At 41.3% G+C, this 14746-nt stretch overlaps 1 protein-coding gene across 3 annotated transcripts in view; it reads left to right on the top strand.

Annotated features, from left to right (window-relative positions):
* Window positions 1-14746, top strand: part of PFKM (phosphofructokinase, muscle) — an 82855-nt gene that overhangs the window by 56395 nt on the left and 11714 nt on the right. For all 3 annotated transcript variants that reach the window (XM_044284528.1, XM_044284529.1, XM_044284530.1), the window contains exons 17-18: window positions 4772-4859; window positions 12683-12835. In XM_044284528.1, the coding sequence (XP_044140463.1) occupies window positions 4772-4859; window positions 12683-12835 (241 nt within the window). The remainder of the gene's footprint in view (window positions 1-4771; window positions 4860-12682; window positions 12836-14746) is intronic.

The raw sequence follows: 14746 nt of genomic DNA, 5'->3' as shown, positions 1-14746 counted from the left end.
AATCTGCGATGACAGCAGTCTTTGTCATTTAACCCCTCAGATGCAGATTGTCAGTAGCAACCACAGCATATGTGGGATTACATCAGAGCCCCATCGGCGAAATTGCAGGACTATCATCAGTTCCAGGGATCCAGGCTCCCAGTGATGTCATAGCTAACTGGCTGCTAAGCAATGTCTCTGGCACAGGTCGGCAGGTGGCCTGTCAGAATCCCAGCAATAGTATTCTGATGCAGTCCATGGTAAAAGCAAGATCAGAAGATAATATGTACAAGTCCCTCCAAGGGGACAAAAATTACAGTTAAAAGATTTGTAAAAAGCTAAAAAAAAAAAAAAAAAAAAAAGAAAAGTAACAAAAAAAAACATAAATATAAAAAATCTAATAAACAATAAAAAAAAAATAACCCTAACAGGTCTGAAAATGTCCAGACTAATATATATTTTTCCTGCACAGTGAATGGGAAAAAAATGCACGATTTGCCATTTTTGGTCACCTTGTTCCCACAAAAAAATTTCATAAAAAAAAGATCAAAAAGTCATACGTACCCCCTGAAAGTTCTTACATGTTGATTAGAGACAGAGGTTTTGAGATCCAGCAGATAAAGCAGCCTCTGTCTTCCCAAGCAGTTGACCCACAACACAACTTCTTGTGCCTTCAATCCCCTTGGGAAAAATGCATTACACCGTCATTGTACTTATACCTGCACCTTATATCAAGGCAGTATCTGCACTTGCACAGACTACTGTGGTTACTCCCACATTAAACCTGTGGGTCCAGTATTGCACCAATCCTGCATACTCTGTCCTCTTCTAGCTCTCCTCCATCTCAAGTGGAGTATTAAAAGAACACCAGATACTGTGGCCGCTACTGTATTGCCCTCCCCATTTTAGGTGCAGTGTTTGCGTTCGCCCTCATTGAAGTGATTCCTTCCTGACATAATGCATTTGCACTAGGCGCTGGATCTGTAGTTTCTAACAATATTATCCTCTACTCCATGCAAAGTATCTGCCTTGGCATTGTATGCTGTAGGTGCTAACGCATTCCCTCTTCTATAGGTGGAACCTTCACTCTGGTCTTAGTTGTGGTGATTGTGTCTACTTTTCCTTCTCAGGTGGACCTCCTGCTCATTTTACGCTACCAATGGATGCCGTAGCTCTGACTACTGGCACTTGGGGTCATAGCTAATAAGTCTGCTCATTGCCGCCATCAACAGTCTTGGTATTTGCAATGGTATGAGATGCTATAGCTGAGGAGTCTACTCACTTCGGCTGAGGGTTCTTCAGCTGACATTGGCGCTAACAATATATGTTGTGACAGCTTCAGCATTGCCTCTTTTTTGGGGAAATGATGTAATTGCCCTGACATCCTACTGCAGCGAACATACTTATTCAGTTCACATGCTGTGAGTCACCTACATTACTCCTCCTCAATGGATGGAGCGGTGGTGTTGTAACTCTAGGTCTCATGGTGGCGTCAAGGGAGGCTGTGCCTTACTGAAAGTTCCACACCTGTCGTCTACAGAGGGCAATCCTCAGGTCTTGGGACAAATCTATGACCTCCCTGGATCCCTCCCATTCTTCTCTCAGCTGGGTCTCTCCACTCACTCCACTGGTGGCTCCACCCCTCCAACCTGTCCAAGGGCAGATCCTTCCTCCCTTATTGGTCAGTCCTAACCACACATGCGAGTCTAAGCAGTTGGGGAAGTATTTTCCTTAACCACATACTCTAGGGCCAATAGTCCCAACTAGAGGTGAGGCTCCCAATCAACATCTGGGAGCCCCAAGCCATTCTTCTAGTTCTCAGAACACTGGACTTAGTTTTTGATAAGCCTCCCAGTCCAGCTTCAATCCGACAATGCAACCGCAGTGGTCTACCTAATCAAGGAGGAACTCGTAGCTAAGCTGCTATGGAAGAGACAGAAAAGATCTTTAAGTGGATGGAGAAGACGACTCCAGCTCTATCAGCAGTCCACATCCCAGGAGTGGACAACTGGATAGCAGACTGCCTGAGCAGCGAATGCATGCACCCAGGAGAATGGCCCATTCATCTGGATGCCTTTGACGACGTCCACAACAGATGGCATCTTCCTGATGGTGTCCAGGCTGAACAACAAGGTGCCACGCTTCGTAACCCGGTCCAGGACCCCCGAGCAGTAGCGACCGATGCCCTGGTTATTCCCTGGAACAGGTTCAAGCTCCTGTACATATTCTCCCTCGCTGCTGCTTCCAAGGGTTCTCAAAAAGCTCAAAGCAGAAGGCATCCCAGCAATTGTTTTCGCTCCGGATTGGCCCAGTTGGTTGTGGTACATTGATTTGGTAGGAAAGATTCCATCTCCCAAGGTCCAATCTTCCACCCGCATTCAGACACATTTCGTTTGGTGATGTGGTGGGTCAAACCACAATCTTAAGAGATTGCGGTTTTTCAGGTACAGTGATCTGAGCGAATGTGGCTGCTAGGAAGCCGACTTGCTCCAAAATATACTGTCGTACATGGAGGTCTTTCTTTTGCTGGTGTAGTTCAATTGTCAGGAAGGTGGGTTGGCCCTAAGGTCCCTCAAAGGCCAGTTGTCGGCCCTTTACATTTTCTTTCAACACCCCGTAGCTTCCATCTCAGCAGTCCATACATTTATCCAGGGCGTTGCGTGACTATTTCGCCCATACCATCAGCTTACTCTTCCATAGGACCTCAGTTTAGTCCTGGACAACTGTCCCCCTTAGAACACAGAGATTCCTCTCCGCCTTCTTTCTTGGAAAGTTGCTTTTCTTGTGGCCATCACATCTATACGGTTAGTGTCTGAGCTTGCAGCGTTTTCTGCTAAGCCCCCGTTTCTGACTCTACATCAGTTTCCTCTATACTGCCAAGGGTGGTCTCCTCTTTCCATCTGAACGAGGAGATAGTTCTTCCTTCTTTCTGTCCAGCTTCGGCCCATGCCAAGGGGGAAGCACTCCACACCTTGGACGCGGTCTGAGCACTCAAAATATATCTGGACAGAACGGCATCGTTTTGCAAGTCAGACTCCCTCTTTGTAGTTCCTGACGGTCCTCGGTGAGGTCTGGCGGCCACCAAGGATGTCTATCAGCGAGGCTTATTGTTTCACGGGCAGAGTGCCGCCCCTTCAGGTAACGGTCCATTCCTTCAGAGCAGTTGGTGCCTCCTCCCTACACATTTTCACAAAAGTACTTTTGCATCCTCCAATGTGGCGTTTAGTTGCAGGGTGCTGCAAGTGGCGGACAGCCCTCATGCTACTTAAGTTATTTGTTTGTCTTCCCACCCATAGGGACTGCTCTAGAACGTCCCAAGGTCTTTGCTGTGTCCCCCAATCACACGAATGAGAAAATTTTGTTACCGTAAAATCCCTTTCTTGTCTCATTCATTGGAGGACCACCCCTCTGCTATATTATCTGTTATCTACACTGTGCACTGCACATGGTTACCTTTGTTGGGTTGTTTTCCCGTGGTTCGGATAGGTTATTGGTTACATAGGTTCACTTTCCTTATTCATGTTTTACTTCTTCCGTACAAACTGATTACATCACTGCCTGCAGGAGGGGTATAGCTGGTGGGAGGGCTTAACACTTTTTGCTTAGTGTCCCCCTCTAGTGGCAGCAGCTATATCCAAGGTCTTTTCTGTGTCTTCCAATGAATGAGACAAGAGAGGGATTTTACCGTAACAAAAAAAATCTAATTTTTCATAAAATTATTAACCAGTAACCAAGCTATTTGTTCACTTTAACTCTTTGCTGAACTTAGTAATACAAGATATCTGAGGTAGAAATACAAGATATCTGACCGGGACAACATGGCGGACCCACAGGTAGTATCCTACAACACCAAAATGGTACCAATAAAATCTACAGTTCACCCCACAAAAAAAACAAGCCTTTACACAGCTCTATAGACAGAAAAGTTATGGGTGTCAGAAAATAGCGATGCAAAAAAAATGTTTTCGAAGGTTTTTATTTTTCAAAGTAGTAGAATTTTCTAATAGTAAAACAAAATACAATCTACAGATTGGTTATTGCCATAATCGTACTGACCCGTAAAATCAGGTTTTCATTTTTACTGCATAGTAAAAGCTGTAATAACAAAACCTCCCAAAAATGGCAAAATTGTGATTTTTATTTTATTTTTATTTATTTTTTTCACCCCAGAAAGAATTTTCCCATTTAAAAAAATAAAATAAAAAAGATATGGTAAATGGTGCCATTAAAAATGCAACTTGTCCCATGAAAAATAAGACCTCATATGATTATGTGAATGAATGGAGAGTCACAAGTGCAAATTTTATCCAGTATAACAGAGAAATGGTGGTAGATTTGAATATATTGTAGATGCATTTTCATTTTAAAGGGTTGTCTGGCAGGTAAACATTTCTAATAAAGGGCTCAGAATGAGAAACACATCAGAGTCAATACTCGCCTCACTGACACCAGTTTAAAATTTCCCAGGTTCCCCACTGGTCTCCCCTTCCTGGTCACATGACACACAGGATATGACCACTTAGCCAATCATTGAGGTGGGTCAGTGCGATCAGTGAATGGCTGAGAGTTTATTTCTTCTGTCTTGAAAGAGGCCAAAAGGAGAGACCGGTAGGGGTCCTGAGAAGCGATGCAACAGGCGCAGTGGGGATCAGGTAAGTATTGATCTTTTTATTTTTGTAACCCATTCTAAGCCTTTTGTAAAACAGTTTACCTGCCAAACAACCCTTTGAGGTTTAATTACACATGTAAGCATTGATTTTACTCTTTCTATAATACTGTTCTGCTTGTATAGGGTGCTGCCTAAGAAATACCTTGAAGAAATCAGTGCCAATATAAGCAACTTCAACCTACATGGACTGATCATTATTGGGGGTTTTGAGGTAATGTTTAAATTTATAGTTGAAAATATTATTCCATCTTTCTGTCTAATATTCACAGTGCAGGTAAGAAGAACAGAACATCAAAATACGAGGGTAATTCACACAGTAATGTCACAGTACAGTAACCATGATCACGATCTATCACTATACAGGGATAATCTACATAGTGATGTCACAAATTAGGATAACAAACATAGTGATGTCACATTGACATCTTCTCTAATATATATATATATATATATATATATATATATATATCTCAAAAAAACGGAGCAGCACCTCCTGAGACAAATCGCAGGTGCAGGCTACCCGGCATAATACAGCAAACAAAAAACAGTAGCAGCACACCACTATATGCGCTAAGACTAAGTGAACAGGTAAATGTGTGAACAGGGTCAAATACATGACGCCATATAGTTACTGCAAAGCAGTGGAGAAGCTCTTAGCGCATATTATTGATCAAAAATATGTCGGGCCCACCTACCAGACGGCAAGGTCGCTACCGTGACGCGACCTCTTGGATGGATTTTTTGCGACTGTCGTGTCGCAGTCACAGCATATTACATGTCGCAGTGTGACACCATAGCCTATCATTCTAAAAATTGTTGTGACACATGTCGTCGTGTCGCCCTTGCATTAAAGGGTCAGCTGCTGTGGAGGTCACTGTTAAAGGCGCGGACACTGTGGAGGTCACTGTTAACGGGGCAGGGGCCAGTATTATAGGGGCAACTGCTGTGGAGGTCACTGTTAAGGCAGCAGGGTACTGTGAGGTCACTGTTAAGGGGGCGGGCCTCTGAGGAGGTCACTGTCAAGGGAGTGGGTTGCTGTGAAACTCACTGTTAAAGGGGTGGGCTGCTGTGAAGGTCCCATTTTAAAGTGGTGGGCACTGTGGGGGGGTCAGTGTTAAGGGGTGGGGGACTGTGGAGTTCTGTAGAGGTTCTGAGTGCTGTAGAGGTCACTGTTATGGGGAATACTGTCTATATCTTTTAACGACACACAAAAACATTAAAATGAAATAGATGAAATATACCCGTGCGAAGCTGGGTCCTTCTGCTAGTTGTTTAACAACAGGGATTATATGTACAGTGATGTTACAGCTTAATGCTAACAGCCACAGTGATATCACAGCACTGGCATAATGAACACCGCATCATGACACAAGAATAATTCACACAGTGATGTCACAGCACTGGTATACCATAATAAATGTGAAAATATGGTAAAGGTCGGCTCACCCCTGGTTCCTGCTGGCAAGGTGCTCCACCCCGATGTCGTACCCCGATCACCAGAAATAAAGCAATAATAGTTGTAAGGATGGGCACTCTAATATCTGGATCGCAGAGTAGGCAATGTGACAGTAATTTATTTATTTATAACAATGCAAGTATCAACCAAAACAGATCAAAATCCTATTAAAACGCAATACATAAATAAAATTAATAAAATTGATAAATATACTTGATAAAATATGCTGCAAATAGATCCACTGGTATTACTAATAAGTGAGGATATAGGCCTAATAGTACTGGCCAAGGATCATGGATATGGCAACCGTAGGTTCTGATTGTGTACAGACTATATTGCCAAGTATATTTGATTCTCTGGAGCAATGGCTGCAACCGATTAATAACTCCACACTGTCAAATAAAACGTGAAATAAGTGACCAGTGCATACAAAATATAAAAATCAAAATTGAGTGATAAAACAAAGATAAGTGCAATAATAATACGTGTTCAAATGGTTGCGATAATGGGCAACCGTGCAAAATGACTGTGGAGATTTATCCTCGAGCTCAGTCTTTCTAAATGTAACAATAAAGTTCCTGAGAGTCGACTTAGTATTCCAGTATGTGATCCGGAAATATACTCTGTTATACAATGTAACAGTCCGGCAAGTCTCTGGTTAACACCGCTATAGAACGCAGCAGCAATGGTTCATTGTTTCAGCAGTGAAGCGATTGAGCGGAAATATATGCACATGTAATCAGTTGGTTAGTTATTTTGTTACTCACATGCGGACTTTCTGCCGTCTTCACCGTGGCGTCCCACGTGGTGGAAGTTCTGGATAAGATATATCGCTGGGCCCCAGACAGCAAACGGCCTAGCTGTTTAGATACAGGCTCATATGGTGTATTACCGTGCTTTTCCAGGTCCGGCTGTGAGTAGCAGTGCTTGGTGGTATTCGCTCTGTTCCACTGCAGGTTCACCTTAGGTTTCCTTAATTGGAATACATGCTCCACCTCTCTTTAGTGCGGTCACGTACATAGGTGGCTGCTAGATGGCCATAAAGCTTTTTATCCTAGAAAGCGCTTTCTTTTGTCCAACATCAAATGGCAAACTGTTGCAGTTTATAGTCAGGTCCAATTTGTCCACGCCAGATGCGTTTCGAAGGGTATCCACCTTCTTCCTCAGTGGCTCTGTTGGATCTGACTAGTTTGCCCTCTTTTTATTCATTATGGCTGCCAAGGGGTGTTCTATAGAAAACCCGGAGAGGATCGAGAGAGTCTAAATGTCCCGGATCCAGATTATCGTTTAATGCGGTATCAATGCGGTTTATATGCGTTTTTTTTATGTGACCCTGCGTTTTCTTGTTCAATAAAGACTAGAATTCTTCTAGACCATTGTACATACTTAGTTTTCTGCATAATTAGTTGTGTTATCCTTTTATATTAATATACATTTGTAATGCATAGAATTTGCTGCGGTATAGAATTGCATAGAAGAATAACAGTAAAATCCTATTGTAACTTATTCTTACTATGATTTTAATCATTATATCTTCATAAAAAATATCTTATAGATACAGATAAAAATAAAAATAGAAATAAAAAAGATTTCTTATGGATAAAACTGTAGATTCATATATAACAACTTTACAAAATTTTTATTAAATCAGGTCCTATCTAGTGGGCATCTGTTTTGGATCAAAAAATGAAAATAGTAAATTCTAAAATATCGAGTTTTAAAATATCCTATATTTTGGGATGTATGCTTCCATGTATAGCAAGATCCATCCAGGGAATGACATAAAGAAATTTACAGACGGGAGAGAGAGCTGGAGATAGATGGCATCCTGACTCGGTGGGGCCAAATGTCTGGTTGTAATGTACGGACTGTAGGGTGACTAGATGGTATAGGGGTGGAGACCTGCAGCTCAGGAGGGGTCATAGTGCTGATAGACAGCCCGACTAGTACCCCTCATGGGCCGAAGGCGTCCGACCCCTCACAGGAATCCAAATATTTCCAATTCCGCATTGAGCCCAGCCGGAGCCAGGCTGCCAAATTCAAAAATTCTTCTAGATTCAGCCCTAGACATTCGGGCAATGTGGTTGCCTCCCCTCCAATTGCTCTCTATCTGTTCAAAAGCTGCAAAGGTCAGAGTTTTAGGGTCTTGATTGTGTACCGTTTTGAAGTGTTTGGATAGTACATGTTTTTCATAGCCCTTTTTAATGTTATTTATATGTCCTGCTATCTTAATTCTTAAGGGTCTTTTGGTCCTGCCTATATATTGTTTTGCACATGAGCATTCGATAATGTAGATGACATTTGAACTGTTGCATGTGAGAAGAGTCTTTATCTCAACTTCAAAGGTATTTTGTGTTGATTTTACCCATTGGGTCTTCTTTGCAAAGGACGTATTTTTACAGTTCACACAGCATCCACATCTATAGAACCCACTCCTATTTAACCATTTGTTAATAGAACCGGTTTCTCTTGTAATTTGTTTTATTGATGGTGCTACCTTCAGACCTAAATTAGGGGCCTTCGTATACACAATCTCCGGTACTGGTGGGATCAGGGGACCTATAGTTTTATCCTTTTGGATTAGGTGCCAATGATTTTTGATACTTTGCTCAATTTTCTTATGCTGTGCACTATAGGGCAGTATAATGCGGAATTTATCGTCCTCCTTGGGCTTATCAATCTTCTCTTGATTAGTTTCAAAGAATTTTCTCCTATCCATCAATCTGACCTTTTTTAGAGCGTTCTCGACTACTGTCTCTGGATAGTCTTTTGCCAAAAATGTATCTTTCATATTAATAGCCTCTTCCTCAAACTCTGACTGATTTTGTACAGTTCCTCTTAATTCTTCGGAACTGGCCAGTTGGTATATTCAATAGCCAAGAGGGCAAGTGACAGCTAGAGAAGAGGATGAAGCTGTTCTTAGCTACCTTTTTCTGAAAGGTGGTACACACAAAGTGGTCCATCTGGGTGGTAATCCGTAAATCAATGAATTCAATGGAGTCTTGATTAATATTGGAGGAGAAATGCAAGTTATATTTATTTATATTGATTTCTTCTAGGAAGGTGTGGAGGCTAGTTGTATCTCCCTGCCAAATAAAAATTATATCATCGATGTAGCGCTGCCAGAGCACCAGATCCGACCCCAGCCTGGGTGAGATGGTCTCCTGTTCCCATTGTGCCATAAAAAGGTTGGCATAGCTGGGGGCGAATCTGGTGCCCATGGCAGTGCCCCGAATCTGGAGATAAAAGGCCCCCTCAAAGAAAAAATAATTATGCATTAGTATATGTTTCACACCTTCCACCAAGAAATCAATCTGTTTCTCTTTAAGACTACCATGGTTTCTCAATTGCAAACTCATACTATTGGTGCCCTGTTCATGCTCAATCACGGTGTAGAGGGATTGGACATCCAAAGTCCCTATCAGCCAATGTGGCTCCACCTTCAGATTTTCCAGAATCTGGACAATCTGGGTGGTGTCTTTCAGATAAGCTGGAGTGGTCTTCACTATTGGTTGGATAAGTTGGTCTATGTACTGGGACAAATCTCAGCACCTATCTCCTGTCTTGGGAACTTCTTTAATTTAGGTCTGAGAGATGTATGTTTAATCTCTGTATCTTCACATTCAACTATATTCTTTAAGGTGGGATTTTTCAGGAAATATTTTTTCAAACAGTTTCCTCACAAATTTCTCTATACCCACATAGGTGTCAAATTTGTTCAATTTAGCTGTCGGTGCAAATTTGAGGCCCCTGTTTAGTAGTCTTGTCTGGGAATCAGTCAAGACCACGGAACTGAGGTTTACTATTGCTTCTGATTCAACTATCTGTGTTTGTTGTAAGGTCCTCTTTTTTCTTTGGGATCTTCGTGTCTTTCTCTTAGATCTAGGTTCCGTTGATATCTGTGTGTTCCCTCTCTCAAATGTTTGGGTATGTATTGATGTCTGTGATTCTGTGAGGGCCTGATCCTCTGTTGTGGCTCCTGATCTTCTGGCCTGTTCCTCAAGTTCTATGTGTGTGTCGGCATTCCCTGTCGGTGAATCTGATCTCTGGATGGTGAGCGTGATCTGTGTCTGGTTCTCATACTGTGGTGTACTCCTATCTGTTGAGGTTGGACATACTTGTCGTTGGGGGTCTGTGATCTCTGTCTCATTCTTGTCTTGTGATGGGGTGGAGTCCTGTCTAAAAAATGGTTATAATTAAATGTCTCAAATCTGTTGCTCACAGGGATTGTATATCTAGGAGGATAATCATTGTCATCAGAATGGCCCAAAGCTCTAATATCTGAATCTACTTCCTGCGAGTTTGCTCTATAATTGTAATCTTCTGTTGGTTTGGCATTAAATCTATATTTTCTAGTTTTCCTATTAATTATCTCTGACTCCATCTTATCAAGACTTTTGCATAAACGTTCCTGCCACATAGTTAGCTCCTCACTGGCTGGTAGCTTATCGACCACAATTTTAATTTGTTTTATTTTCTCGTTTAACTCTTCCAGGATTTTACATCTCCTTTTAATAATGAGTTGTACCAACATTATGGATTGGGAGAGTAGTAATGCTTCCCATTCTTTCTTAAATTCCTCATTGCACAAATCTTGTGCAGGGATCTTGGATAGCATTAATCCCTTAGGGATTCTTTTCTCCTCAATACATAATTTCAGCGACTTGATTTCCCACTGTTGTCTAAGTTGTTTGAGCAACAGTGGTTCAAGTTCCCTGAATATGTCTTCCAATGGCTTCTCACATCCAATAATGTTTAGGTCATGAGTACTGGAATCATCAAACCTGTATGTCTCTACCTTTTGTCGCTTGCTTTCTATGTGAGTCCAGATATCCATTATAGAAGCAGAGGGAGCTCTGACCTTATTGGGTACGTTAATAGTAAATGTGAAAATATGGTAAAGGTCGGCTCACCCCTGGTTCCTGCTGGCAAGGTGCTCCACCCCGATGTCGTACCCCGATCACCAGAAATAAAGCAATAATAGTTGTAAGGATGGGCACTCTAATATCTGGATCGCAGAGTAGGCAATGTGACAGTAATTTATTTATAACAATGCAAGTATCAACCAAAACAGATCAAAATCCTATTAAAACGCAATACATAAATAAAATTAATAAAATTGATAAATATACTTGATAAAATATGCTGCAAATAGATCCACTGGTATTACTAATAAGTGAGGATATAGGCCTAATAGTACTGGCCAAGGATCATGGATATGGCAACCGTAGGTTCTGATTGTGTACAGACTATATTGCCAAGTATATTTGATTCTCTGGAGCAATGGCTGCAACCGACCACCGGTTATGCATCGGTCACTTATTTCACGTTTTATTTGACAGTGTGGAGTTATTAATCGGTTGCAGCCATTGCTCCAGAGAATCAAATATACTTGGCAATATAGTCTGTACACAATCAGAACCTACGGTTGCCATATCCATGATCCTTGGCCAGTACTATTAGGCCTATATCCTCACTTATTAGTAATACCAGTGGATCTATTTGCAGCATATTTTATCAAGTATATTTATCAATTTTATTTATGTATTGCGTTTTAATAGGATTTTGATCTGTTTTGGTTGATACTTGCATTGTTATAAATAAATTACTGTCACATTGCCTACTCTGCGATCCAGATATTAGAGTGCCCATCCTTACAACTATTATACCGTAATAAACCATCATAATACGAGGATAATTCACACCGATGTTACAGTACATGGACACTAAACACTCAGTGATGTTACAATGTTCTCCTCGTGGCAAGGCCATTTTGTTTGAACCTTTCATACAGTATGTTCAGTCATATTCCTATGGCCACTTTCACACAGTAAGTGCAAAGATTTGCTCTTAGTCTGTGTTTTTTTTTTTACCCATATCTGGTTTTGGCCCAGAATTGCTGATGGAAATAACTGACTGAACACTGAGCATTTTTTGAAGTCTGATGCCTTCTCTAGGATTTTTTCTAGACCCTGCCCAAACAACATTTCACGATGAAAAGGAAGGCCACATAGTTTTATTTTGGAAGACACATCTCCCTCCCCCAATTTCAACCATAGAGCCCTCCTTGCTACAACCAACAGGGCTGTAGACCTAGCTGTCATTCTCACGGATTCTACAATAGCATCCGAAAGAAAATCAACTGCCTTTAGCAGTAGAGGAAAGGAATCCTTCAGAGCATCATAAGGGGTGTTTTCCTTCAGCAGAGACCCGAGCTGGCCTAGCCATTTCTTAAGAGATCTTTCAACAAAGGTCGCTGCTAAATTAGGTTTAAACAGACTTTAAACGTCTACCTTCTTATCCATGGGCTCCTTTAAGGAACCCTTGTCCTCGAAGGGTGACGCATTTGTATTTTTAACCAGTTTGGTCAAAGATTTGTTGACTTTAGGGCATTGAGTTAGTAGTGCCTGGTCTTCCTCATTAAATGGTAGTCTACGTTTAAGAGTTTTGGGAATGAATAGCTTCTTATCTGGAACCTTCCAAAAATTCCATAACGCAAATGTGCCCATAAACCATAATTCATTTAGCAAATGCCTTCACCTGTTTTCTCATTTCTTTGTAATGTGTGTTTCCTGCAGGCCTTCACAGGCTCATTGGAGCTGATGGAAGCACGTTCCAAGTATGAAGAGCTGTGTATACCACTTGTTGTTATTCCAGCCACTGTTTCAAACAATGTACCTGGATCAGACTTCAGCATTGGGGCCGATACAGCCCTTAACACAATTACTACAGTAAGTATTTGCCTCCACCTTGGTGGGTTGGTATGTAGGGGTTAGTACCTACCAAAAGCAGTCCAAGTAAAGACAACTGGTGACAGGATCTGCTGTAGCACAAATTGCTAAAAAAGAAAGAGTGATTGTCTTGCCAATGATTTTTTTTTGTTCTGTAATGTATTCTAGAACACTGACATAATGCTGTCAGTGTTATTCAATACATTCAATGCTATGTGATCAGTACTACGTAGTTGAGGACGGGAGTTCTCGCAGACACGCTGCAAGTTCAACGCATTAAACTTGCTCATGTAAAACCAGCCTAAGTCTCCGCATGACATTAACATGGCATCACATTATGAGAACGAGGGATTGCTTTTGTGAGCGCTCGACCTCATACAGCTGCATTGCATCTGTGCAGCAGAGTGTTTAGCCAGCACGATCTCCAGCCCACAAACGATAATTTAGGTGCCTGCACGAACGACAATTTCACCCCAAAGAACGAGTGTTTCGCTTGTTCATCAGGTGATAGGCTTCACCTTCAAACGTGTAGATTTTCGGGATCGAGCAGAACGTTCGTCCCCGATAATCTGCCAACCTGTCGGGCCATGTAAATCCACCATTGGTCTGGAAATTCTGATGATGTGGACATGCGTCAGAGCATGGAACAGTCATAGTCTCTAGTGTTAGTAGACCTCTTAACTAGTGTTGAGCGAACTTGTGTTTTAAGTTCGGCGTCTAAAGTTCAGGTTATCGAAGAATTGCGTTATGGATTCTAAATTCAGTTATGACCCGTAGTAGCGGAATCCATATTGTGATTCTTCGATAACCCGAACTTTAGATGCCGAACTTAAAACACAAGTTCGCTCAACACAACTTTTAACATGTTCTGTTCTATTGTCAAATTAATTTTGTTTGAAAAGGCTCACCCGCTAGCGAGGGTAGGGTGGGTGCCTTTGACAAGACTGACTCACCCTGTCAGGAAAAAGAAATAAATTGCATATATAGTGTTTGTCGGGCACTCGCAACAATGGTTCACTCAGAGAGCAGGAGATTGAAATATAAAATCCTATTTTATTGTTCTATAAACATATATATATTAGGTTTGGCGATTACAAAAAATATACATACAATATACATAAAAACACTAAATTAAAGATAATGAGTAATACATAAAACTTTTAAACTTCTATGACACACTGTTGGTTTACTCCTATAACATACAATTAATAAAGCTCCTATGATACACTGTTGGTGAGAGTTGGTGGTATATTTTTCTTATGACCAACTATTAGTAAAAGTTGCTAGTGTATTATGTTTTGGACACTAGATGGCGCTTGTGTTGTACTTTCAGTTTGAACGGCAATGTATTTTTTGGCTGCAATGTACTTCACATCAGCTGTGTACAGATCCTACTCATAGATTACTTGCAGAGTTTAGTTGGAAAATGTATATGCATATCAAGTGTTACTTGAGATTATTGAAAAGTCAAAACGTTGATTTATCCTCTATGGAGAGGTGCACATGTGCATTTTATATGGATCTGTCCATGGAGGTAAATAATTTAAGTGTACAGTCTTATTGTGCTATATAGCCTTTTAACTGTCGCGGCGTCCCACGTGTTAATATAATATTAAATACCTCTTGTTGCCCTTGATGGCTTTGTCTTGATACCAGGCTTATTACTTCTGATTCCCAAAAGGTCGGCTTGGCTTCAAGTCTCTATTGTTCAAGGCCTTCCTGTATGTAGGATTTCATCATGCCTCCATGTGGGTTTAATATGAAATAGTAGAGACCTGAAGCCAAGCCGACCTATTAGGAATGAGAAGTAATAAACCTGGCATCAAGACAAAGCCATCAAGGGCAACAAGAGGTATTTAATATTATATTAACACGTGGGACGCCACGACAGTTAAAAGGCTATATAGCACA

This window comes from Bufo gargarizans, chromosome 3 (assembly GCF_014858855.1).
Source record: "Bufo gargarizans isolate SCDJY-AF-19 chromosome 3, ASM1485885v1, whole genome shotgun sequence".
NCBI classification, from domain to species: Eukaryota; Metazoa; Chordata; class Amphibia; order Anura; family Bufonidae; genus Bufo; species Bufo gargarizans.
Note: the sequence above shows the minus strand (reverse complement) of the source record. Positions and strands in the feature narration are given on the sequence as shown.